This window comes from Phacochoerus africanus, chromosome 3, assembly GCF_016906955.1.
Source record: "Phacochoerus africanus isolate WHEZ1 chromosome 3, ROS_Pafr_v1, whole genome shotgun sequence".
In the NCBI taxonomy this organism is placed as follows: Eukaryota; Metazoa; Chordata; class Mammalia; order Artiodactyla; family Suidae; genus Phacochoerus; species Phacochoerus africanus.
In genome coordinates, this window is record NC_062546.1 from 79,334,594 (window position 1) to 79,360,954 (window position 26,361).

Below are 26,361 nucleotides of genomic sequence, written 5' to 3' on the forward strand. Positions count from 1 at the left end.
TAAGCTGTCATAAAATATTCATTTAAAAAATTACAGAATTCATGAAAATAAAAGGGAGTGGTATATAAAAGATCGATTTAAGATAAAAAGTGTTCCTTGAAAATATGAAGTATCAAATAAATGTAAGCTGATAAAGCTTTAGATAAACAGACCCTTTTTTTTAATAAAGTGTAATAAAAGGTTTTTTCCTGTGGTCACACTGTATAATAGTGAAGATGTTTTCCATACTGAAATATAGAAAGGTTTTGCTGTGCTGTGTGTGTGTGTGTTTCAAATTAAGCGATGGTTCTGAAGCAACCTTGGTTCTACTCATCAATAACAACACACAACTCAAAGACATCTCTAGGGTAAAGGAGCCAAAGGAACTTTTTTTATGTGTCACAAATAGCTTGTTACAAAGACAGAAAAGGAGAGCAAGAACAGACATACTCACACACACGTGCACTAGGTTTTGAGCAAGTCCCCATATTTTATAGACCCAATGGGTAAGTATCATTGGTTCAGAGATCCTATTCTCAACATTGGTGGGACACCAAAGAAACGTTATAACTCTCCACTGCAAAGATGTCAGACCTTCATTCATGGCATTCTGATTGGATTCTCTTTGAACATACGCCATTTGAAGGAAAATTAATCAATCTCTTTATCATTCTCACTGCATCTGGAGCCATAATCATTACCCAACTGCTGAGAACGAAATGAAACCACTAATCGCACAGAGAGTAGAGCTTAGTGTTCAAATCAGGAAAGTTTTTTTTTTTATTTCCCCAAAACATTATTTTTTTTCCACTGTACAGCAGGGTGACCCAGTTATACATACATGTATACATTCTTTTTTCTCACATTATCATACTCCATCATAAGTGACTAGATATAGTTCCCAGTGCTACACAGCAGGATCTCATTGCTAATCGATTCCAAAGGCAATAGTCTGCATCGATTAACCCCAAGCTCCCCAACCACCCCACTCCCTCCCCCCTCCCCCTCAGCAACAACCAGTCTATTCTTCAAGTCCATGATTTTCTTTTCTGTGGAAAGGTTCATTTATGTCGTATATTAGATTCCAGATATAAGTAATATCATATGGATCGGGAAAGTTTTTATTAAGCTCTAATTTCAAAAGTGATTTTTCAGGACGAGCCACACCAGACACGCTATGTGCAGGAGGATGCATTACCCAAGGGGCCTGCTAAGTATCCACAAGCATATTATTAACATGTTAACAATTGGAGAACTTGCATGTTTAAATTATTCAATGACTGAATCTTAACATATCTTACAATACTTAACATGTACTATTCCAGATAGGAATATCAGAATTTGTCTGATTCTCCGAACATATAATGCTGGCAAGTACCAAACACAGGAATATCAAGCTATTCATAACCTGCAAATTTTCCCACCAGCAGCTTTAGGAACCCTACTTACAACTGTAACATAAATCTAATGAACTGCAATGAACAAGATTCTCACCTACCTGTTACTTTGTGAACTTTTTAAAACCTCCCATTCTTTCAAGATACTATACATAGCTGTGATTCATTGGAAACTACAGGCATGTCCTTGTACAAAGCCAATTTATATTAATCTAAATATATTTTCCAATTGATTTACCTTTTCTTCTGTGTTCCCAGAAGAAAAGTTATAATGTCAGAATACAGTTTTAAAATCACATTTAAGAATGCAATAAACATCTTTGTACCATATAGTTGAAACGATAAATAGTAGTTACTTGAAGTATATATAATACACAGTGAAGATAAATATTAAAACAAAAACAAGACACTTAACTCCCAAAAGGCTAGAATTATAGAGCACCAGGCACAGACTGCACGATTGATCTTTAAACAAGAGTTTTAGGAAAGAGAAAAACAATTTTTCTCTTCCATTCAAACCAGATGCTCTGAAAAATATAAGCCAAAAGATACTGGCCAAGTTCTGCTATGTCTTAATAGTCTTTTCATTTAACTAAGGTTATGTCTCATAACATGGCTTATTGATGCTTTCAATGATGTTGTACCCATTGATTTGTTTGCTGGAAAACAAGACTTGTTATGATAAGGTAGTAGGAAGGGCCTTCTGGACATTAAAAGCTTTAGTTCCTCACTATTATATTCAAAGTGAGTTTTTGTTTTTGTTTGTTTTTTTTTGGGGGGTTGGTCTTTTTTAGGACTGCATCCACAGCATTTGGGGGTTCCCAGGCTAGGGGTAGATTCGGAGCTGTAGCTGCCAGCCTACACCATAGACACAGCAATGCCAGAGCCAAGCCATGTCTGAGACCTACACCACAGCTCAGGGCAATGCCGAATCCTTAACCCACTGAGTGAGCCCAGGGATTGAACCTGTGTTCTCATGGATACTAGTCAGATTCATTTCCACTGAGCCACAACGGGTACTCCCCAAGTGAGTTTTAACATATACAAGCTTCTATTAGGCAGGAAGTACTGCAAATACATTTTATTCCTACATTTAATACCCAGAAAGTCTAGAAAATTCTACGTAGTGCCATGGTATCATCAATTTTAAAGCAAGGAGTAGTTTAATCACTAAATAACAAGCTTAATAACCAATCATGGCAATATATAAGATCTATACACAAACTATTTCTTTGTACTACCAGTGAACAATCTTCAAATGAAATTAAGAGAACAACTTCATTTAAAATGAATAAAATGCTTATACATAAATTTAACAATAGAAGTACAAGATTTATCCACTAAAAATGACAGAATATTGCTAGGAGAAATAAAAGAAATGGAGATACATTTCATGTTCATGAATTGAAGCCTCAGTATTAAGAAGAAAGCAATTCTTTCTAAATTGAACTACAGATCTGACATAATCCCTATCAAAAGTCCAGCAGGTTTTTATGCAAAAATTAACAAACTGATCTTAAAATGGAAACTGAAATACAAAAGATTCAGAATAGCAAAAGGAGTTTAAATAGAACTAAATAAATAGTTAATAAATAAATAATTTCCCAACTATAAGACACATTATAATGTTATTAAGATAAGCTACAGCTACCAAGACAATGTAGTACTGGCATAAGAACAGACATACAGATCAATGGAAAGAGCTCAAAGTTCAGAAATAAACCCTAATATTCTTGGTCAATTGATTTTCACAAAGATGCCAAGGCAATTCAGTGAGGAACACACAGTCTTTTCAATAAATAATGTTGGTATCATTGGCTATCTACATGCAAAAAATAAATAAATAAGCTTAAACCCTTCCACACAACACACAAAAGAGTAATTCAAAATGTGTCATAGACGTAAATGTAAGAGTTAAAACTACAAAAATTTTAGAAGACAGAGAAAATTTTTGATAACTCGAATAACGCAAAGATTTCTTAGCTATAAGACTAAAAGTATTATTCGCAAATTAAAAAAAAAGATAAAATGGAATTTAAAACTTTTGCACTTCAAAGCCATCATCAAAAACTGAAAAGGCAGGCCACAGACTGAGAGAAAATATTTGCAAACCTCATATCCAACAATGGGCTTATATCTAAAACATAAAAGGAACTCTTGAAACTCAGTGACAAGGAGACAACCAACATAATTTAAAAATGCAAAAAGGACTAGAATAGACATTTCACAAAGAAAATGTACAAATAGCTAACAAATACATGAAAAGACATCATTAGTCATAAATGAAATGCAAATCAAATCCACAAGGAGATGCTATGCCATACCCACTAAAATGAGTTCAATCAAAAATATGGACAATAACAAATGTTAACTAGAAATATAGCAAAATAGGAACCCTCATATATTGCTGATGGGAATGTAAAAGGTATAGAAAACAGTTTGCAATTTCTTGAGAACTTAAGCCTCTGTTTGGTACAGAGCCTAGCAATTCCACTATCCCCCTCAAAAAAAATGAAAATGGATATCTACCCCAAGACTTGCATACATATATTCACAGCAGCATTATCTATCATAGCCAAATGTCCATCAACCTGTGAATGGATTAAAAAATGCTATATCAATACAATAGAATACTATATTAATCAGTATTATAAAGCAATGAAATATTGACATATGCCATAATATGAAGTTCAAAAATATTATGCTAAGTGAAAGAAGCCAGACCACTTCCTGATGATTTCATTTATATGAAATACCCAGAAAAGGCAAATTTATAGAGACATAAACTAGATTAGCAGTTCCCTAGGGTTGGGAGTATTGATGGGGATTAACTGTAAATAGGTTGTGGTGATAGTTACACAATTTGGTAAATGTAGTAAAAAATAATTAAAATATGCACTTTAAATGGATAAATTTTGGGTAAATAAATTATACTTCAATAAAGTTATTAAAAAGAATTACTCTTTCATACTAATAATTACAACTATTATAACAGTAGGGAATTACATAAAGAGAAGCCACCACTTGGCATAAAACATTTGTTTATGTGGATCACTAACCACCAAAGTAATAATGAATTAGTATGAAATCTATGAAAATATATAAAAATTGGTAATATTTTTTGTCTCACAATCCTCTTTATTGAGAATGGCAACACTATAAGCAGTTTCTGAGTTTAAAATTTCAAATGGGGAAAATCGAAGACCTTTGCATAATGAAAATTTAACTAAAATTTGAAAGGGCACTGGGCAAGTCTTGGTTCATCACTTAGTATCTATGCTATGTAAACTCAGTTCCTGACAAGCAAAAGAAATAAAAGGTATCCAAATTCGAAGAGAAGAGGTAAAATTGTCACTTTATGCAGATGACATGATAGTATATATAGAAAACCCTAAGGACTCCACACAAAAACTATTAGAACTCATCAAAGAATTCAGCAAAGTACAAGGATATAAGATTAACATTCAGAAATCAGTTGCAAATCAGTTGCATTTCTGGATACTAACAATGAAATATTAGAAAAGGAATATAAAAATATAATACCTTTTAAAATCACGCTTCCCAAAATTAAATACCTAGGAATAAACCTGACCAAGGAAGTGAAAGATTTATGTGCTGAGAACTATAAAACATTAATCAAGGAAATTAAAGAGGATTCAAAGAAATGTAAAGATATTCCATGCTCCTGGGTTGCAAGGATTAATATCATAAAAATGGGAGTTCCTGTCATGGCTCAGTGGTTAATGAACCCAACTAGTATCCATGAGGATATGGGTTCAATCCCTGGCCTCGCTCAGTGTGCTGGGGATCCAGCATTGCTGTGAGTTGTGGTGTAGATCACAGATGTGGCTCGGATCCTATATTGCTGTGGCGGTGGTGTAGGGTAGCTATTGTTGCTCCTATTATACCCTTAGCCTGGGAACCTCCATATGCTGTGATGCAACCCTAAAAAGACAAAAAAAAATCATAAAATGGCCATACTACCCAAAGCAATCTACAGATTCGATGAAATTCCTATCAAATTACCCATGACATTTTGTAGAGAACTACAACAAACAATCCAAAAATTTATATGGAACCACAAAAGACCCAGAATTGCCAAAGCAATCCTGAGGAACAAAAACCAAGCAGGAGGCATGACTCTCCCAGACCTCAGGCAATACTACAAAGCCACAGTAATCAAGACAGTGTGGTACTGATACCAAAACAGACATATAGACCAATGGAACAGAATAGAGAATCCAGAAATAAAACCAGACACCTGTGGTCAATTAATCTTTGATGAAGGAGGCAAGAATACAAAATGGGAAAAAAAGTCTTCAGCAAGTGGTGCTGGGACAACTGGACAGCTGCATGCAAATCAATGAAAGTGGAACGCACCCTCACACCATGTGCAAAAATAAATTCAAAATGGCTTAAAGACTTAAACATAAGACAAGACACCATCAGACTACTAGAAGAGAACATTGGCAAAACATCTGACATTAACCTTACAAATGTTTTCTTACCTCAATCTCCCAAAGCAACAGAAATAAAAGCAAAAATAAACCAATGGAACCTAATTAAACTGACAAGCTTTTGCACAACAAAGGAAAACATAAAATCAAAAACAAAAAGATAGCCTTTGGAATGAGAGAAAAGAGTTTCAAAGGATGCAACTGATAAGGGCTTAATCTCTAAAACATACAAACAACTGATACAACTCAACAGCAAAAAAAACCAACCCAATTGAAAAATAAGCAAATGACCTGAATAGACATTTCTCCAAAGAAGATATACAGATGGCCAATAAGCACATGAAAAAATGTTCAACATCACTGATTATTAGAGAAATGCAAATCAAAACTACAATGAGGTACTACCTCACACCCATCAGAACAGCCATCATTAACAAGTCAACAAATAACAAATCCTGGAGAGAGTATGGAGAAAAGAGTACACTCCTTCATTGTAGGTGGGAATATAAATTGGTACAAGCACTATGGAAAATAGTATGGAGGTACTTCATAAAACTAAATATAGAACTACCACATGATCTAGCAATCCCACTCTTGGGCATATATCTGGACAAACTTTCCTTGAAAATATGCATGCACCCATATTTATATTGCAGCACTATGCACAACAGCCAAGACATGTAAACAACCTAAATGTCCATTGACAGATGAATGGATTAAGAAGATGTCATATATATACACAATGGAATACTACTCAGCCATAAAAAGGACAAAATAATGACATTTGCAGCAACATAGATGGAACTAGAGACTCTCATACTAAGTGAAGTCAAGTCATAAAGAGACAAATACCAAATGACCTCACTTATATCTGGAATCTAATATATGGCACAAGTGAAACTTTGCATAGAAAAGAAAAGTTTTTCTCCATGGACTTGGAGAACAGACTCGTGGTTGCCAAAGTGGAGAGGGAGGAAGTGGGATGGACTGGGAGTTTGGGGTTAATAGATGCAAACTATTGCATTTGTAGTGGATAAGCAATGAGATCATGTTGTATAGCAAAGGGAACTATATCTAGTCACTTTTGATGAAACATGACGGAGAATAATGTAAGAAAAAGACTTTATATGTATGTATGACTGTCACTTTGCTATAGAGTAGAAATTGACAGAACACTGTAAATCAACAATAATGGAAAAAATTAAAATCTTAAAAAAATAAACCCAATTCCTTTTTCAGGATTCCAACAATATCACAGGCTGTTGTCATGACCATATAAGATAAATAAAACAGAAACTTGTAATCATTTTTACATTATCACCAAATATAAAGGTATCAATCCTTGACTTTTCTCATTTCAAGTCTGAAGATGGAAGCAGTCATTCACATGGACCCATAGAAGTTCAAATCCTGGTTTGGTCAAGCAGCCCCCATGTTCTCAGCTCTTAAGTAAGCTTTGAGACTACATTCAGCCCAGTAATTATTTTAGATAGGATCCCACAGCTCCTGTTTTGAAAAAAATAAACTAGAAAGTTTTTTAATGGAAATGTCAGGGGATAATATTTATTGGAGGGCCAATATTTGAAACATCTAAGGTGCCTGGAGGAATGTCAATAGAAATAAGCAATGAAACGGAAATTTTAAAAATATTTATTTTAGAAGATGAACTTTAAAGTGAAGAAAAAGAAAAGCAAATGACAACTTGATAAAAATGAGATTCATTATACATGCATGTCTATATATCCCAAATCAATCATGTTCTATGTCAGATGGTGGGAAGGACAGGGAATAACCTCTTACAGTAGCATCCATTAAATAGCAATAAAGAGGTAGCATTAACTGAGTACTTAAAATGACCATGTAATACTCTGAGTATAGATAATGTACTTTGAGTTTTACTATAGAATATGAACAGCATTTCACATAGACTTTCTCATTTACTACCATTGTAGTGCTGAGAAAGCAAAGGTTGAGGTCACACACAGCTTGGCGCAGCACCCAGACAGCCTGACTTTGGTGTCTGTCCTCTGAACCACTCCATCACCCTGTCCAGGGTGTAGTGTCAACATCTTTACTGTCTACAGGTTCTCTAGAATACAGCTAAATAATTAAGCCCCAAAATGGTTTTATGAAAAAGATCTGAAAGGAAGCCACTCTTCTTCAACTTTGTGAGTATATTTAAGAATAAAAATCTTTGAGCAGCTGCACTCAATTAAAAAATTATTAACTCTGAGGAAAAAAATCCATACAAAAGAACATATCCATGTGCTATTCTTACCAATTCTTGTGCTACTTTTGTAGTGAAGTGTATCCGTGAATGAAGTCCAATGTTGGGTGACAAAACTATTTCCACAGTAACTTATTATTTTCCTCCTTTGGGGGGAAAATGATCAACATAAGGAGATATTAATAGCACAGATTCCTTACCTGAACTGAAGTTTGGTTACCATAGTAATTCCAAAGAAGAAAAGAAACAAAAGGATGACATGGTTAATTCATACTCACACATCTGCTATGAAGATAAGCTTTCACAGTACATAGTATTAAAGACAGTAGTAAATAAGAGTGGTATGAAATTTATGTTTTTTGAATGATTTATCTGATTAAGTCTCAGATATTATCTGTGGTACTAACGTCTATAGCATAGATGTCACCTGTGGCTGTTAGGCTTGGGAAATTTTGTTGGTATATCGAAATAACTGCATGAATTGAGTAAATCCATAATCAACCCATAAGAGGATAGGCTACTTTTTTTCTTATTTTGTTCCAATCAAGACTGTGATTCACAGTTTAAAAAAAAATGCCATGGTCATGGAGATGTTTATAAAATAAACTTTTAAAATTGCTTTATGAATTGGTAACGCTGTCTTTTGGTCTTTAATTCATATTTCAATCTCACTTTGATAGGTCTGCCTTGTTTTCATCTTTGACTTTTATACTTTGCCTGGAATCCTCTATTTTGTGACAAAACTCTACTTAAAAAAGACACATGCACCCGCATGTTCATTGCAGCACTATTTACAATAGCCAAGACATGGAATCAACCCAAATGTCCACTGACAGATGATTGGTTTAGGAAGATATGGTATATATACACCGTGGGATACTACTCAGCTGTAAAAAAAGAACAAAGTAATGCCATTTGCAGCAACATGGATGGAACTAGAGACTCTCATCCTGAGTGAAGTAAATCAGAAAGAAAGGCAAATACCATATGATATAACTTATATCTGGAATCTAATATACAGCACAAAGGAACCTTTTCAAAGAAAAGAAAATCATGGACTTGGAGAATAGATTTGCAATTTAAGAATAATTTAAACTTACTTTAAATATCAAAATCCTACCATGAAAGAAAAGGTCGAAGGAAGATAATTTCCATGTGGCCATAAAGAAATTTCTCCATTGATAATCTGACCACCAGGGAAAAATTTTTCCCCTATCAATTCTCAATGCAATAGCTCAGTCAGACACCAATCAGAGCCAATAACATTTAAATTAAATTAAATTAAATTTTAACCTGGGGAAATTCTGACTTGCTTAATTTTATTATAGACATATTTTGTAGTCTATGCTCTAAGAGAATAACTGAGTCAATCACCACAAAAATTAATATTTCAACATCCTTTCTATCCCAGACTAAATAGTTTAAAATAGAAGTGATAAAAAAGTTAGAAGACTTCCCATTAACTTGGGGGACATGACACATGTATACATTTTCACTCCTTCCTGAAAAACAGTAAAAGCATTAAAAGCTCTAACTCAATATAGGCCAAACTATAGCACTGGAGGTAGACAGCAGAGAGCAATTAATTTTGAAACATGGAGAGCAGAAAGAGGAGCAGTAAGCAACCAGAAAATGCAAAGGAAGCTGAAAACTCTGCCAGCAGAAGAACACAGTAGCAACAACAGAAAAAGCTAATTTATTCTTGCAGAATTCTGGGAAAGTTTGGGACCTAGAGACCCTAGAAAAAAAGTAATAAGGCTTGTGTGGCTTGACAGGGAGGGATAATTAAAAGTCTGCAAATGGACCGAATTGGCCCCACAGATCCCTTCCCTCTGTCCCATCTTCAATATCTGCAGGAAAAGAGACCACCAAATTCAACTCCTCAAGAGGACATATTTGAGAAGAGCACACAAAGTGAAACATATGGGGTATCATATGCAAAAGATAGGAATTAAGTGAAAAGCCCTCTACTGTTATTCTTTTATCAGTAGTCCAGTGTAGGCAGGGTTCATTTCAGGAGACACCATGACAGTAAATTCCATGTGTTAATGTGACTGCACAAGAGAATGCTCAGATATCTGGCTAAACATTCTTGATGGGTGTATCTGTGAGAGTGCTTCCAGATGAGAGTAGCATTTGAATCAGTAGACTGAGTAAAAGCAGATGCCCGTGCCCCCAATATGGATGGACATCATCTAATCTGTTGGAGGTCTAAAGAGAAGAAAAAGACAGAGTGAGGAAGAACTCACTCTCTGTACCACTGTTTGAACTGAAGCATTGCTCCTCTCCTATACTTGAACTAGGACTTGTATTATCAGTTCCCCTGTCTCCCTGGCCTTTGGGCTTGCACTGGAACTAAACCAATGGCTTTCCTGGGCCTACTGCATTCTCCACAACTGCATGGGTCAATTCCTTAAATGAAATCTCTGTCTCTCCCTCTCTGGAAATCCCTGACTAATCAAAAAACTGAATAGCCTCTGTAGTGAAGACTGGTAATAATGACTGAACCTATTTCCACTTCTTAGATGACTGCTCAACTACAAACTACATTTCCCATCTTCCCTCATGGTTAACAGTGACCATGGGATTACATGCATGGTCAATGGAATGTGACCAGAAGTGATGGATCATGGCAAATTTAAAATACATACCTATAATTGTTTTCCATTCCTCCAATAAAAAGATGAAATCCAGACTCCCACCTGAGAGATTTCCTTGCAACCAACAGAATGCCGCAGAAGTGACCATGCATGGCTCTTAGGCTAGGTTAAAAAAGCTATGCACCTGTTGCTCTTTAGAAGCTTGTTCTGAGAGTCTTCAGCTATCACATAAGAATTCCCACTACTCTGATGCCTTCATACAGAGAGAGCACATGGACAGGACCTTATATATAGTGAGAAAGCAATACCTGAAGATTACCAGTCATTTCAGCCTCTTCTGTTTGAGTCTTCCCAGATATGTGGATGAAAAACCCTTCCAGATGAGCCAGCCTATGCCCTATCTGATTGCAACAGCATAAGAGACCCCAGAGGAGAATACCCAGTTGGGCCCAGATGTCCTCAAAGGTGAGAGTCAAACTGTAGACTGTTATTGCTTGAAGCCACTTTTGGAGTGGGCTATTACATAGCTATAGGGAATTAGAACATGTATAAAACTTTTATGTCACTTGTTGAAATATCTTTTTTTCAGACTTCAGTTCTGTGCTCTTTTCATCGCTAGAAGATGAAGATGCCTGTGTTCCAGTTTGGTTGGGCAAAAAAGGATAATGCCCTTCCACCAAATGGAAGAAAACTGAGTAGCTGATGATCACATGGAGAACTACTGGTTAATCTGGAGCACTCTGAGAGCGTCACATGATAGAGAGAGGAGCTGCTATTGTTTTAAGCCAGTACTTGGGAACATCTTTGTTATAGCAACTTAGCCTTTACCTTAAAAATACCTATAATAAGCCCTGTATAAAAGACCCTGAGGTACTGCTGGATATAGATTTTTAAAGAACACATCCTCCAATAAAAAAGCTACCTCATCACTCAGAAGAGCCCGACAGTAAAGTCCAAACATCTAAGTCAAGTGCACAGAATGTCAATCAGCTTTTAATGCCACACCTTCAATAATGGGAACCTCTAAAAATATAGCCGATAAGCAACAGCGATTATAAGAAAGTTCCCCATATCAGAGGCCATGATCAAACAAATAAGTGAATAAAAGAGGGAGAGATTTAGAGGAAGTATAAATGGTGCAGAGAATGAAAAGGAAAAAAGTATTAACATCCTCTAAATAAAAAGACACTGTATCTGTGAAACAAGATATAACTTTAAAAATCATAGAACAAGTAAGAAATCTTAGAGATTTAAAATGAGATAGCTGAAATAAAAACACTTAAAGGGAGGGATGAAATATGAAATTGAATAAACATTTTATAAATTAGAATAAAATATAAATAAAAGAAAAAAACAGAAAATATCTAAAAATTTAAGATCATTTAGAGAAGTGAAATACCTAAATAGTTTGAGAAGGAACAGAGACAAAAGAGGAGGGAAATCATATTAAAAAATCATATAAAAATAAATAAGCATGAAGAGTTTATATTGGTGAAATGGTCTCCTAACGCCCAGTAAGATAAAGAAAGGACTCACTCCAAAGTACGTAATCATGAAGTTTCAGAATTTTGTGGATAAAAAGAAGATTCCAGAAAGAGGAAGAGAAACAAAAGGTAACATACAAAGAGACGAGATCAGAATGATATAAAACTTCTTAGCAGCAAATCTAGAGGCTGGATTACTGCAGAGCAAAACCTCAGAATTCCAAAGGACAGGTGCTTTTTAATCTTGAACTCCACACCCAAGCTATGAGTCAAGCATATGACAAGCAGCAACCCTTTTAGATGTGAAAAATTACTTCCAATGTACACTATTTTAGTGGTTCTAGAAAATAAAACAACAAAAGCAAGGAAGAGAAACACAAAACCGGGAACAAAGTGTTCAAGATGAGAAACTGCAGCAATCCACGTTTAATGGGGAGGACAGAAGAGTGTGGAAACATCTCCCAAAGAAAAAAATATAATAGAGTGTTTGGAAGAGTGCTTAAATATTGCAAAAAGTTAATAATGGGCATGTCAGCTGGAGCATGGCGGGGTGGGGGGAAGCAGCAGCAGACTTGAAGAAAGCAAAGCAAAAGGAAAGAGGAGACAATTTTTTTCTGCTGCTGTTGTTTATTTCTGGGTAAAACAAAAGGCTAAAAAGAAAGGAGACAGAAGTATAGTACAACTGCTTGGCTCAGCAGAGAAGAGTATCCATGTAGAAATTATAATCATTGTTTATTGATTTAAGTATTTTGATCTAATTTCAAGGGAGGCAGTAAGGAGGGAAAAAGGTAGGTAGAGAGAAATCCTCAACGAATACCACAGAAAAACAATAGGAAAGTCTAATATTTATAAATCAAGAAATATCAGTAATGAATACATTGCTTGAAAATATGGAGATAAATATCAGGATAGTCAGCAAAAAGAGTTGAAACTGCTTCTGAGGAAATGGAAGACACCAACAACTATATTTTCTCATCATAAGAACTACAGTAATAGTTAAATTTTTTCCTATGGGCACTTATCCCTTTTATTAAAAATGTATTCCAATATTCTGTGATAATCTGTATGGGAAAATAATCTAAAAGAGAATGGATGTGTGTACATGTATAACTGAATCACTTTGTTGTACAGCCGAAATGCTAACAACCTTGTATATTAACTATACTCCTATAAAACTTAAAAAAAAACTAGCATCTCTTGCTTTCCAGAGATGATCAGAAATGGTACTGAAACCAAGGAACAAGAAAATATGAATCATTCATTTTCATGTTTACTGATTTATATTTGATTTGGTTGCCATACATATCATATCCTCCCCTCAATGTACATTTTAAGTTCTTCAGTAACAAACCACATATGTTCTATTTCTTCAGTCTCTTCACTTTTCAACACCCTAAATACACATACACACGCGCACACGCACGCACGCACGCACATACACACACGTTCGCACACAGAAAACACTGCTCCTCATTCCACAAGTACATGACGTGCTGGGGCTATTTTATGCAACAATTATTTACATTCTAGGTACTTGGACTAAATAAGTGACTAAAATCAACAAAACCTCTATCCTCTGGGAGCTCCCACTATAGTACCACTCGGAAAAAATGTCAGAGTAATTTATTTTACATTATGTAGCTAATATAGACTTTTTTCTGACTTATTGGAAGCATTATAAAATTAGAACTTGTGAACTCCAAGGAATAATGATTATATCTTAGCAGTGAATCCTATGCCATATTTGTCTACACTTTTTGATAACAGAAATCACACCACTGAGAGTTTACTGTACACATGGCTCTAAGACAGATTAGTAAACATGTAATTTAAAAGATTTCAATATAATCAAATTCTCAGAAGAAATATATCATGAATTTCTGGCACACAATCAAAAAATTAGCTTTCTCTTAAGAACATTTTATTGTTTCTAAGATTTATAACTTAAATATATATATATATGAAATATAGATGTATACCTACATACACACCATTTTCTTTAATGTCCTCTCAACAATGAAAACATCATTTAAGTTATAATTAAATAGGAACCTAAACTCCTTTTTTCTTACACAATGTCATTTTCATAATCTCTTTTTTCCTTTCAAAAAGATTAATTCTAACTTACTTAATTCTTAGGACATAGGTCATTATTCTCACCCTTTTTATTCACTGGGAAGGATCTACTGAAATTAAAACTTTCTCAGAGTCTGTCACAGAAAGTTTTAGACCTAAAAATCAGCAAAATTACATATGACCTTTTACTAATAAAGTAGATATAGCTGTCAAACTGATCTCCCCTCTTCTGTGTGCCTCGAGGGAAAAGTATGCAAAAAATTTATAACATAAAAGAATAAATATTTCAAACACCAAATTATTTATAATAATGGTAAAAATAATAACATTTCTCAAGTAGCCACTATAAACTAGGTATTCCAATATATTTGTTTTACTTAACTTTGGAAACTGTCCCATAACGTATTTATTATCTGCACTTTGCATGGATAGATAAGGCTCCTAGAGGTTAAATAACTTTCTCCTCTCCAGACCCTTAGGATCTGAATGTGAGTTTGCCCCTACACAAAGCGCTAGCTCTTCCTAATACAGTGAGTGTTTTCTTAGGATGGCTTAAGTCTATTACAAGAACCTCTTACAAAGGGATCAATATAGATTTTTTTCTTTCAGACTTTATTATTCATAGCAAAATTGTTCTCTGGTCTTTTAATAAACACTTAAAAAATGTAACCTGCAGTGATGAAAATGTTCTGAAACTAGATAGTGTTGATGTTTCCACCACACTATGAATATACTAAATGTCACTGAATTGTATACTTTAAAACAGTTAAAACAATACCGTTTATGTTATGTGTATTTTACCACAAGAATTTTTTAAAAGTCACTTGGCCCCAAAGAAGTACATTAGGAATTTATCCTTGACATACACAAGATCACAAATTTCAAGGCTGCCACTTCAAGGCTGTACATTTAAATTCTACCTAATTGCTAATGACTTCCAAATTTATATCTCCAGTAGAGACCTTTCTCCTGAATTCAGACCCAAATATCCAACTTCCTGGTCAGCATCACCCCATGAATATCTAATAGGCTTGAAAAGTTAACATGTCCAATACCCAAGTTGCTCATCTTCCCTCCACACCAGCTCCTTTCCAATGTGCCCAAGTTAAATGATGGCAACTCCACTCATAATTGCTCAGGGAAAAGGCTCAGTGTCACCCTTTTTTCTCTTTCCCTTCCCCTGCCACATCAGTAAATCGTGATGATTTTACCTTAAATCAGGGTTTCTCAATCTGGGCACTACTGCCATTTGGGGGCTAAATAATTCTTTGTTTGGGGGAATGGTGGTTGTCTTGTGCATTTTAGAATGTTTGGCAGCATCCTCAACTTCTAGTCACAGATCTTGGGAGCACACCCAGTTGTGACACTCCCAAAGTTCCCTATTGGGCAGAATCAACCCTGGTTGAAAACCATGACCTTAAATGATATCCAGCCTTCAACCTCTTCTCACCACCTTCACTGCCATGACCCTGGTTCAAGCTATTATGGTCACTCCTTATTTCTGTAGTAGCCTCTTCACTGGTCTCCCTGCTTACACTTCCTCAAATGACCCCCACAATGATCCTATTAAAATCTTACATTTTTTTAAAAAAAGATCATGTAACCACCCTAAAAACTCCCCAGTATCTTTCCATCTCACCTACAGTAAAAGCCAAAATTATCTTCTGACCCATGAGGACATACCTGATTTGTACCCCATTACCCCTCTGACCTACCTCCTGTCACTGTCCCCCATGTTCACTCTGATCCAGCACTCCAGCCTCATCTCTAGTCCTCCAACATGCCACACCCACACCTGCCTCAGGGCCTTTCACCCCCTTGATCTTTACCACAATATTGCCATGGTAACATTCTTTACCCTAATATTGCCACGGCTGGCTCCTTCACTTCCTTTAGGTCTTTACTCAAGTTCCCTTCCTCAGAGAGACATCCCATGGCCCACCTACTAAAATATCAGCCTCACCTATCACTGCATTTCCTCTTCCTTGTCTCATCTTTCCTGCTTGCCACTTGTCCCTCATCAAACCTGCTTTCCATGAAACTTCTTGATCATGGTTATTAGCCTGTTTTGAGGAGCAAGGATTTGTCTGTTTTATTTCCAACTTATCTCATGTATCTGTAATAAGGCCTGGCACCTACTAAGGTCTCAGTAAGGACTGGTGGAATGAATGAACCTCTCAGAAGCAGGATTGAGGAATTTTTTAAGAGACCACTGGTTAATGTGGCTTCAGAGACCCTTATCTATCCATCTCTACAAAGCAAGCAGACCCAAAGAGCTGTATGCTGACTTAAAGCAACAAGCAGCCTCACTCCTTATCTGATACTCTTGCTGACATGAGCCTTCTTTCTTGGCATGGATGACAGATTGCCTGACACTAAATATAGATCCACAGATCTCATCACAATGATGACAGGCTTGCCAGATCAATGACCCCACAGCCTACAGCTCACCAGATCACGCTCCGTAAAGAAATCTTTAGCAACATAATATATCACTCACTTATTATTCATCAATCCATTGTTTTTCCAAAGCCAGGACTCACTTATAAATGCTTGTAATTTGGATGAGGTTGACTAACATCTATCCTATGGACCCAGGGGAAAAAAAATAGACACCAGCAAAGAGCTTAAGTGATTGGTCTACAGTCTAAATCCACAGAATGATTTCTAGGTTTCTAAAATAAGGTGTATTTATCCAGGTCTCCATGGAAATCTGCTCAAATTCCAGATTACACTGGACCTGTGTTGCTGGATTTGATAATATACTCCAAAAATGCAACTAGTTTCAAGTGCAATAGTTTTTTCAATTCAAATGAAATATAATAAAGGTATAGATCCTAAGATGTTAAAGTTGTTTTTGAAGGTGACGATGCAGAAGTGCTCTAAGGCATATGACTACTCAAGCTGGTTTATCTCTTACCTTTGAAGTAATTTTGTATTCATGTCAGTACTATTTATAATAGCAAAAATCTAAAAGCCATGGAAACTATAAATATAATAAAATTCATTCAGTTAAAAAACTTTTTTAAAAAGCCACAGAAATGACAAGCAATAGGGGAAGAAAAGATAAACCAAGGGGGCATGAATTAAACCAACTATCAAATAAAAGTACAAAAGAAAACCAGGCAACCATTAAAAAAATCATTCCCTGGCTTCACTCAGTGGGTTAAGGATCTCAGGTTGGTGCAAGCTAAGGCATAGGATGCAAATGTGTCTCAGATCCAGTGTTGCCATGGCTGTGCTGTAGGCCAACAGCTGCAGCTCTGATTTGACCCCTAGCCCAGGAACTTCCATATGCTGCAGGTGCGGCCATAAAAAGAAAAAAAAAATACATCATGATAAAAAGCAATCTGCAGAGTATGATTCTGATTGTATGAAGCAGTGTTTGTGTGGATATACATACATGTATATGCAAATTAGACATTTTTTCAGATCCACATTCTCCACCATTCATTCCACTCTCTGTTTCCTGCCTAGGAGGCAGGTCTGTATAGAGACATCAATGGGTTCCTTTTGTTTTGTGGCTTCTGTCTGGATTCAGCCAATGAGAGCCCTGGCAGGAGATGTGAGGGCAAGGACCATTCATACCCCTAAGCCCCTTCCCAACTGTTCACTGCACTTTGTTTATATTCCTCTAAAAGACACAGCATCTGTCAAGCATCTGCTCCATAAAAGTGTTCTCTCCAGATTCCAGAAAGCAATTCTTTCTTTGCTCCTGCAGACCAGGAGGTCATTCCACAATTCCTTATAGCTGTTCTTAAACCTTGCACATTCGTTCCTCCTTCTGTAAACAGTCCTTTTATTAAAGTCTTCTCAGTTATCTACTTGGCATGTGCCATTTCTTTTCTGGCAGAATCAAAACTAATAGTAACAGTAAAACTTACGTGTATATGTAGTGTGTGTGATTTATACACACAATTACGTGTAAAGATATATTTACATATGCAGGGACAATTTCTGAAGGATTCATAAGAAATTAGAGAGTGGAATACATAGTCTAGGCTTTGGCTTTTAATTTGAGGTCTTTTAAATTTTTTCTACTTTTAAAATATCTGCCCATATACAAATAATAAATTTGTAATTTAAAAATGAAACCACATGGTAAAAATACATTTTTATCACCTTTTTGATGGCATATTAATGAGGGAAAGAAGTAGTGAACACCAGGAAAATGAGACCTATGGCACAGATATTAATTTTGAACAACTCAAGTCATCTGAGGAGACAGACCCTCGCTTCTGAAACTTACATGTGACAGTTATCAGAGAGTTCATCCACTGCAGAGTGGGTCTGTGCCATCTTGTGCCATTGACCTACTTTTATTTTAATTTTTTTTAATTATTTATTATTATTTTTTTCCCACTGTACAGCAAGGGGGTCAGGTTATCCTTACATGTATACATTACAATTACATTTTTCCCCTAGCCTTTCTTCTGTTGCAACATGAGTATCTAGACAAAGTTTTCAATGCTATTCAGCAGGCCTATTTTTAAAATTTGATTCAAAATAAGCACATTATCTTAGCTACATTATTCATGCTTCGAATTTGCTACTGTCCATATTAACTGCAATTTTTGGAGAACTTTAGACAGGAGTACAGTCTTACAAATGTGCTTATTTAGATGTGAAAAATATTTAGTCTTTTCTGATTAAAATAAAAGAGTCCCATTCACACAAATGCAATATTGACTTTTGGAGCTATTTCCAAAGCTTCCTCAAACTACTGTGAGGTAAAAAAATGCAAATCACTAATGGGGTATTAGAGCCCACAATTAAATTAATTTATAAGGGCTTTAATGCAATTAGATTTCCTCCAGGCTATATCTCTAGTTGTGCTGGGGGCTTACTTAATATACTTTAAAGTATAATTCACTTTTGTTTTGGCAAAATCATTTATACATTACAAATATCACTTGTATACACATTTCCATGGTGATATAATATGTCTACAGCCTGTTTAATTTACAGGTTATGAGGCTAAAATGAAAACTCTCCAAGGACCACAGATCCACTACAACATCACATTTTCCAATTCTAAGATATTGGGTGTATACAACACCTATATTTGCAAGAATGGACTCTTGAAACAGTAATACATATTTTAAATGAGCTGACTGTGAAACTTGAAGAAAACCAAAATCTAGAGCAAATGAAAATATCTGCCAAGATGTTTGGGATTCATAATGTAAGTCATTCAAGTATTAGCCTTTGAAATTAAATTTAACAGATCTTTTACACGGCCACATGATGGAAACATTTAAAGAAGAATGTAAGTTACATGCAGATCTCCAAACCTCAACTTATCTTATTCACATAGCTAAGAACTAGGTAGCTAAGGATCTCAGAATACATTAAAGTAACTGTATAGTCACAACTAATAGGGAAAGTTGTTAGGATAGTTTTCTATCCTCCCAAATGTAGATATACAGGATCTATGCTAGAAAATATTCAATAATAAATAGCTAACTAGTTTGTCCCCCTAAAAAAAAAGAGACATACATTACTGGTCCAAAGTATTTTTAGCTGAAGATATCAGCTAAATTCAGATGTCATTTTTGCTACAAATGTGCAGCAGAGCAGTGATATATTTGTCAAAGGAGAAGCAGATATAACTATGGAAATCATAACTTTAATTGACAACAACTAATTCAGAAGGACAACAAGCATCACGGATGGAGGTGACAATTAGGAAGGAAGCAGAATCAAATGTAAACTTTATGACAAAGCAGAAGAATCAGTTTTTTCCCCTTTGGCTATTTCTCACTACTCCATAAATAAGTCCAAAGATGGAAAGAATATTCTTCTCATTAATGAAAATGGGACAACGGAAGAGCTGTGACCTTCCTACCTGGTTTCCAGATGAATTGATGATCCTTTTTGCCTTCCAAATGAGCTGTATGAGGCAGCATGAGTAAAAGGAAGAGAAACAGCTTCCTTGTGCTCCTCCATATCCACCTAGCAACAGTCAGATTACCCTTTGGAAACATTCTTCAGATATTCAGCCTATTCCTAAAAGAAAAAAGAACATCAGGTAAGTTTCTTCTATAAAGAAAATATAAAAGCTCACCTGGACTGCTGGAACATTTAACATGATGCAATTACAAATGTCCCATAATGGTGTTCCCACCATGGCTCAGCGGAATAAGGACCAGACATTGTCTCTCTGAGGATGTGGGTTGATCCCTGGCCATGCTCAGTGGGTTAAGGATCTGACTCTGCTGCACACTGCAGCATAGGTCACAGATGCGGCCCAGATTCTGCATTGCTGTGATAGTAGTGTAGGCCGGCAGCTGCAGCTCCAATTCTACTCCCAGCCTGGGAACTTCTATATCCACAGGTGTGGTGATAAAAAGAAAAAAAATTTCCATGACTATAAAAGGAGTATATAGAATCTTAACATGTCAAAGTCAAATGTGTTAGTCCATAGTTTCCATTCTTACCTATGAAAGGCACTGTCCATTCTAGCGACTTTTACTTTTGTCTTTAAGAGCAGGGTTGGCAGATACCTGGCATGCTCCATCCTTCTACTCAAACTCCTTGAGGAGCCCATGATTTTTGGAGAAAGATCTGCCTAATCAGCAAAGTCCAAAAGAGGGCAACACACCCTCTAACAGTGGTAATTAAGAAGCTGAGAAAGATGGAGGAAAAGGCAACTAGTTCTTCTGTAGAGAGAAATCTCACACAAAGTGTGTCTGAGATGTGCTGGGGGGAAGGGCTGGAAGGCACCAGGAAGGGGATTTCAGGCTTAGAGAACTAGGTGCTGAAATGCATTTTGTGTTTGGGGACTGGGGAGGAGGCCAGTGGCTGCAGTGAAGGACACAAGGAGAGGGAGGAAAGGACAGAGATGAGATTTAGAACATAGGTTGGAGAGCAAATTATAAAGATCCTTCAGTGTCATGTGAGGGAGTTGTGCTTCATTCTGTAAATAACAACAATAAGAATCACAGAAGAGCAAATGACTTTTAAATAACTGCCACCAGTGTTCACAACAGATTACAGAGGAATTGAGGCCAGTTAGGGAACTAGAGAAATATTCCAGGCAAGGGTTTATGAGTGAAAGGATCAGGAGAAATTTGAAAGGTAGTGCAGAGGCTTGGTTCAAAGGATTTGGTTAATAACTGGATGGAATGCATGAGAGAGAAAAGATAGAAAGACAGATTCTGGCACTGAGGGGACCCTTCTACCAAAAAGGAGAAAAAAAGAGGAGCAGTTTTGAAAAAGAAGACAAAGAGAATTGCCTTTAGACAATATGAAGTCTGATGTGCTTATAAGAAATTCAGGTAGATTCCCAAAAGATAATAAGAAAATTCTACCTGGAGTTAAAGAGATCAGGGTTAATTTGCCACAGTGCATGCATTAGAAAAATATATTAAGAGACTTAAGTATAGGAAGATAAAAGGATTGAACAGTAAGCAAGGATGTCAAGGGTAGAAGTTATTGCCCCCAAATATTTAGCCATAGAATTGCTAAAAGAGGAGATCAAATCTGACTGCAAACCTCCTAGTGACCACAAAAAAAAAAAAAGTGGCTACTATAGTACTATAGCCCTCATAAGCCCCCATTTATGCAGGAGTAAAGTATACGCCCTTTTTTACTGTTTCAGAAGAAGCCATTGCCCTGCTCCAAACACTGGTGGAGGTTTACCCCAAGAGTTCTTAGAAACACAGATGCTGCGCTGAGCATGACACTGAGCACATCACCTCATCAATAAACCAGACAACAGTAACCCATGGTCAGTGGGGTCTTGGGCTCTTCTAGAACACTCCAAGGGTATAGCACAAAGCAAAAATCTGTGAAAATGAGTCTATGAGGAGTCAAGCAATGCAGTTCAAGTATACAGCTACCTGAGGGCCTGCCTTGGTCCAGGGATGAAGAGAATATTTGGATAAGCAACTGTAAGCTTTTCCTCATATTTCTGCATCACATATGAATATCGAGAAGAGTAGAAATTAAATCAGACTGAAATTAAATAGAACTCTCCTGGTTGACTGTTCGTCCCAGTCAATAGCCTGTTAGACTATTCCATGGAATCTCTGGGGCACTACCAGATACAATTCATAAATCTCTTGACTAGATGTGAACTGTACCCTCTTACATGAGACATCTTTTTGTGTGCACACATGCGCACACAAACACACACACACAAAAGGTGATTAATTCTTCATAATATAGATTTGCTACCAAGAATTTAGACTAGATATTTTTCAGAAGGCACTACTGCCATTAATTCGAAGTCAGCACCTGGAAAAAAATCTGAACAGTGCTTACATAAAACAAGATATCTTTCAAGTGAATCCTGCAAATCAAATTAGTTGAAAAACATAACCCCAGGAATCAAATGAATAGGCCTTCTGTGTAACGATGGATTTAAGTAACTGTCGTGTTCAAAAATTGTTGATAAAAATGGTTTGTGTTTTAGGGTAGTTGATCCCAAGCTTTTATTATCACTATTAATAAATTAACGATCAAGAACAGCTCTCTACTGAGGCCACTTCTTTGGTGATAGAAAATCACCAGGGTAGAGGAGACAACTCTGTTCAATCTCATCAGTGGGAGACAGACTTGCAGCATATCTAAAAACATATCTATATCATTACTGTGTAAGCCAAAAAGATGGAGGACCAAAAGCATGTTTGTTAAACTCCAAATGGCCTTAGGTGGGAAGATAAAAATATTTAAAAGAATTAGGAGTACCACTGAGACTGCATGTGAGCTGGAATGATTAGCCAATAATTTATATATCAGTATTTTAAATTTCGCATCCATTTTCAGGTTTTAATCGAAATACCTGCAGCACAGGTTGCTGTGAGCACTGATCTTTCAGGATTTCTCTCTGGAACAGAGCCCTGTGTTGACCCTCCAAAAGGAATCTACTGGCTTTAAGGGTCCTTTTGTGTTCACCTAAGGCAATGGGAGGTCCCTGAGCAGAGTGGCTTGGGAAGCCTCCTGGACAGCTACAGTCATCATAATCTCCCAGCTGATAACAAGAGAGGGACAGTAGAAGTCTAAGACTTCTTGACAAAACAAACCAAAAAAAAACAAAAAACCCTGGAATACAGATCTAAGAGAATGCACCAAAGCATCTCAATTCAGAATGTCATGGCAATCTTAATCCTAAAAACAACCACACATGTTTAATGTCTGTGTTACCTATAAACCTATACCTTGTTACCTCTCTTCTTGCAAGAAGCTTGAGACAGAGGATGCGAAAATCGATTGGATGAAGCTTTCACCATTGTCATGCCTCAAGCCTCATATCCATTAGTAAATGGAGAATCTCTGTTGAGTTGATGGAAAAGGCAGGATTGAATCTGAACTCAGGTTTGTCTTATGCTAAACTATGCTGCCTAGCTCTCCTCCAAAGGCCTGAAACTCACTAAATGCTTCCCTGGAAGACCCTGGGCATCATTCTTGTATCCATTACTTGAAAAGTCACACAAGAGTTCACAATAAACAAAATGAGAGGAAACAAGAAACAATTAGAGCCTCCACTTCTCTGTTTGTAAAACACAAATGGAAAAATGCTGTAACTCAGATGAAAAAATATTTTATGCAGGAAGCATGTGCTACCCAGAATGGCATGAATAATTTATATCAGGAAGGTCGTTGAGTCTCCAAATCAACTTATTTACTATATATCTTAGCATCCAAAATGTATTTGCAAGGTTAGCTCTAAACCAATGAATACTGAAAGAAATTAAAAAAAAATACACAGTCTCTCCTTTTAGCCTCAGTTTTCTAATCATTTAAAGGCCATTCAAACTATGAAAAATATGCCTTATACTTCATATGCATTTCATTTTCCCTTAAGTGTATTCTTATCATTGAAGTCCTTGAATATTTAAAAGGTACACAACTTAAAATAAAACCAATTCCAATTTGCTTTCAGCCTGAAGGAACAGCAAAGAGTAGGAGAACAGCAAACTGGACTGTGACTCTCACCATAGCACCATCTCATGGCAACTGTGAAGAGATGAAGGCTCGATAAAGGCAACTGAGTAACAGAATGCAGGATGCCTGCTGTGGAGATCACCTCCACTGACCGGCATGGTGACTCTAACCAGCTGCCCAAGGCAAGGAACTGTTAACTAAACACTGCTGGAAGAACCACAGAAGCATTTGCTTTTCTCAACCATTTGCCTAATTTCTGATTGCATTGCATTTCAGTCCTCTTACGCTGTCAGTGTACAAAATATTGCCTGAAGCACTTCACTGAACTCTCACCCCAGCCATATGAAGTAAGTTATTCACATTATCCCCCACTGTAGAGATGAGGAAACTGAGGCATGGAGAGATAAGTGACAAGCCCAAGGTCACAGAGTTAGCAAGCTATCTGCAATCCAGCTCAGTGGCCCTCATCTCAAGCAGAGAAACTAACATTGTGAGCCAATTATCAACACAAGTTATGTTTCATATCCCTGAAAATGTAGCTGCTTTGTACCTCTGTGGAGGGTCTCTCAGCAGCAAGTGCCAGGCAATTTACATATCATTTCACTTAATCTTCACCTAAAAAGATGAGCAATTATTCCTATTTTTCAGATGTAAAAGAGACCATCATTGAGGACATTAAATAATTATCCCAAGGTCACCTCAGCTAGAAAACATCAAAGCTGGATTAGGAAATAAGCCTGACCCCACAGCTGGGATCTATTTATAGCATCACACATGGTCACACAGACTGGGAGCTTTAGGGCCCTATCTACAAAATGATGAGGACTGTTATTTCAGAGTCTTTGGAGGGTAAGGATAGAATCAAATAATGGAGGGAAAGTTCAGAGATAAGCACCCACCAGAGAGTGAGTGTTCATTAAAGGCTTATCATTTTCCTATTGTCATAATTCTCTCAAAATTCAGAAAAACCTGATTCTGGTAACATTCAGGGAGTGTTTGAATGCATGTCTTCCCTGCAGCAAAGGACTGGAGGGGTGATATTTTCAACCTCCCAATCTTGTGACTTTGTGCCATAGTTCTACAGAGCTAAAAGCACTGTGCACCGAGAGCCCCATTAAAGATTCACACTGACCCTGTGAAGGAGAAAATAGGTATTATCATCTCTATTTTATGAGAGGGTAACCTCTGGCCTGGCAATGACAAGATGTTTAGTAACTTCTGGAAGCCTTTTAACCACCAGCCTCTTCCTCTACACACCTCACTGCAGAATCCCAAATTTTATATCAAATGCAAGCATGAGGGGGCCTGCAAGCATATCATAAAAATATACCATGGTTTTTGGTTTATACTATTAATAATTGCAATAGGTTTGCATCACATAATAAAGCCACAGAAAATTTTGCACCAGTATTTGATATATCTCTGAACAAACTTTGGCCACAGGACACAACTGATAGAAAGAGGTTTAGAAACAGGTTTGCCAAAACCTTTGAAACCAAACTTGGGAGCTGTGATTGGCATGCTTATATTCTCCCTTTCTTCTAGAACTACAGTGTTTTAGGAATGCCCACCAGCCCTGGTTTTTAAAAATCATATTTGCCTATCTTCTTGCATCAAGGATGGCCATATGACACAGTTCTGGTTAAATGTCAAGAGGAGGAAGGGATATTTCACCAATAAAAATATAACCCCAGGAGTTCACCTTGTAGCTCAGCAGGTTACAAACCCAACCAGTATCCATGTGGATGCAGGTTTGATCCCTGGCCTTGCTCAGTGGGTTAGGGATCCAGCATTGCCACAAGCTCCAGTGTAGGTTGCAGATGCAGCTTGGATCTGGCATTGCTGTGGCTGTGGCATAGACCTTCACCTGCAGCTCCAATTTGACCCCTAGCCTGGGAACTTCCATATGCTACTTGTGTGGCCCTAAAAAGGAACCCCCCTCCCAAAGTGTGAAAATATGGTTCTTTGCCACTGGCCCCTTTTCTCATCCTTCCCACCTAGAATAAAGATAATAATGCCCAAAGGTGCCAGAGCTATATGAAGATTCAGGGTGAATGCCACGCCCTAAGGATGAGGGAGCAGGAGGCAGAAACCTGGGACTCACACACCATGATGGAACCGCAGCAACTTTCCTAGACTATCAAATTCTGGACTTTCTGATTGGTAAGAAAAATAAGCTCCTTTGTTTTCAGCCACTTTTTTGTGTGTTTTCTGTTACATGGGCTAAAAGCAACTTTCCCTCCTACAGTA

General features: G+C 36.7%; 1 protein-coding gene across 1 annotated transcript in view; it reads right to left on the minus strand.

Annotated features, from left to right (window-relative positions):
* THSD7B (thrombospondin type 1 domain containing 7B) overlaps positions 1–20,223 on the minus strand; it is an 832,155-nt gene extending 811,932 nt beyond the window's left edge. Inside the window, exon 1 of the mRNA XM_047772023.1 lies at positions 20,069–20,223. Within this exon, the coding sequence (XP_047627979.1) occupies positions 20,069–20,207 (139 nt within the window). The 5' untranslated portion in view covers positions 20,208–20,223. The remainder of the gene's footprint in view (positions 1–20,068) is intronic.
* Between the last annotated feature and the right edge of the window lie 6,138 nt (positions 20,224–26,361).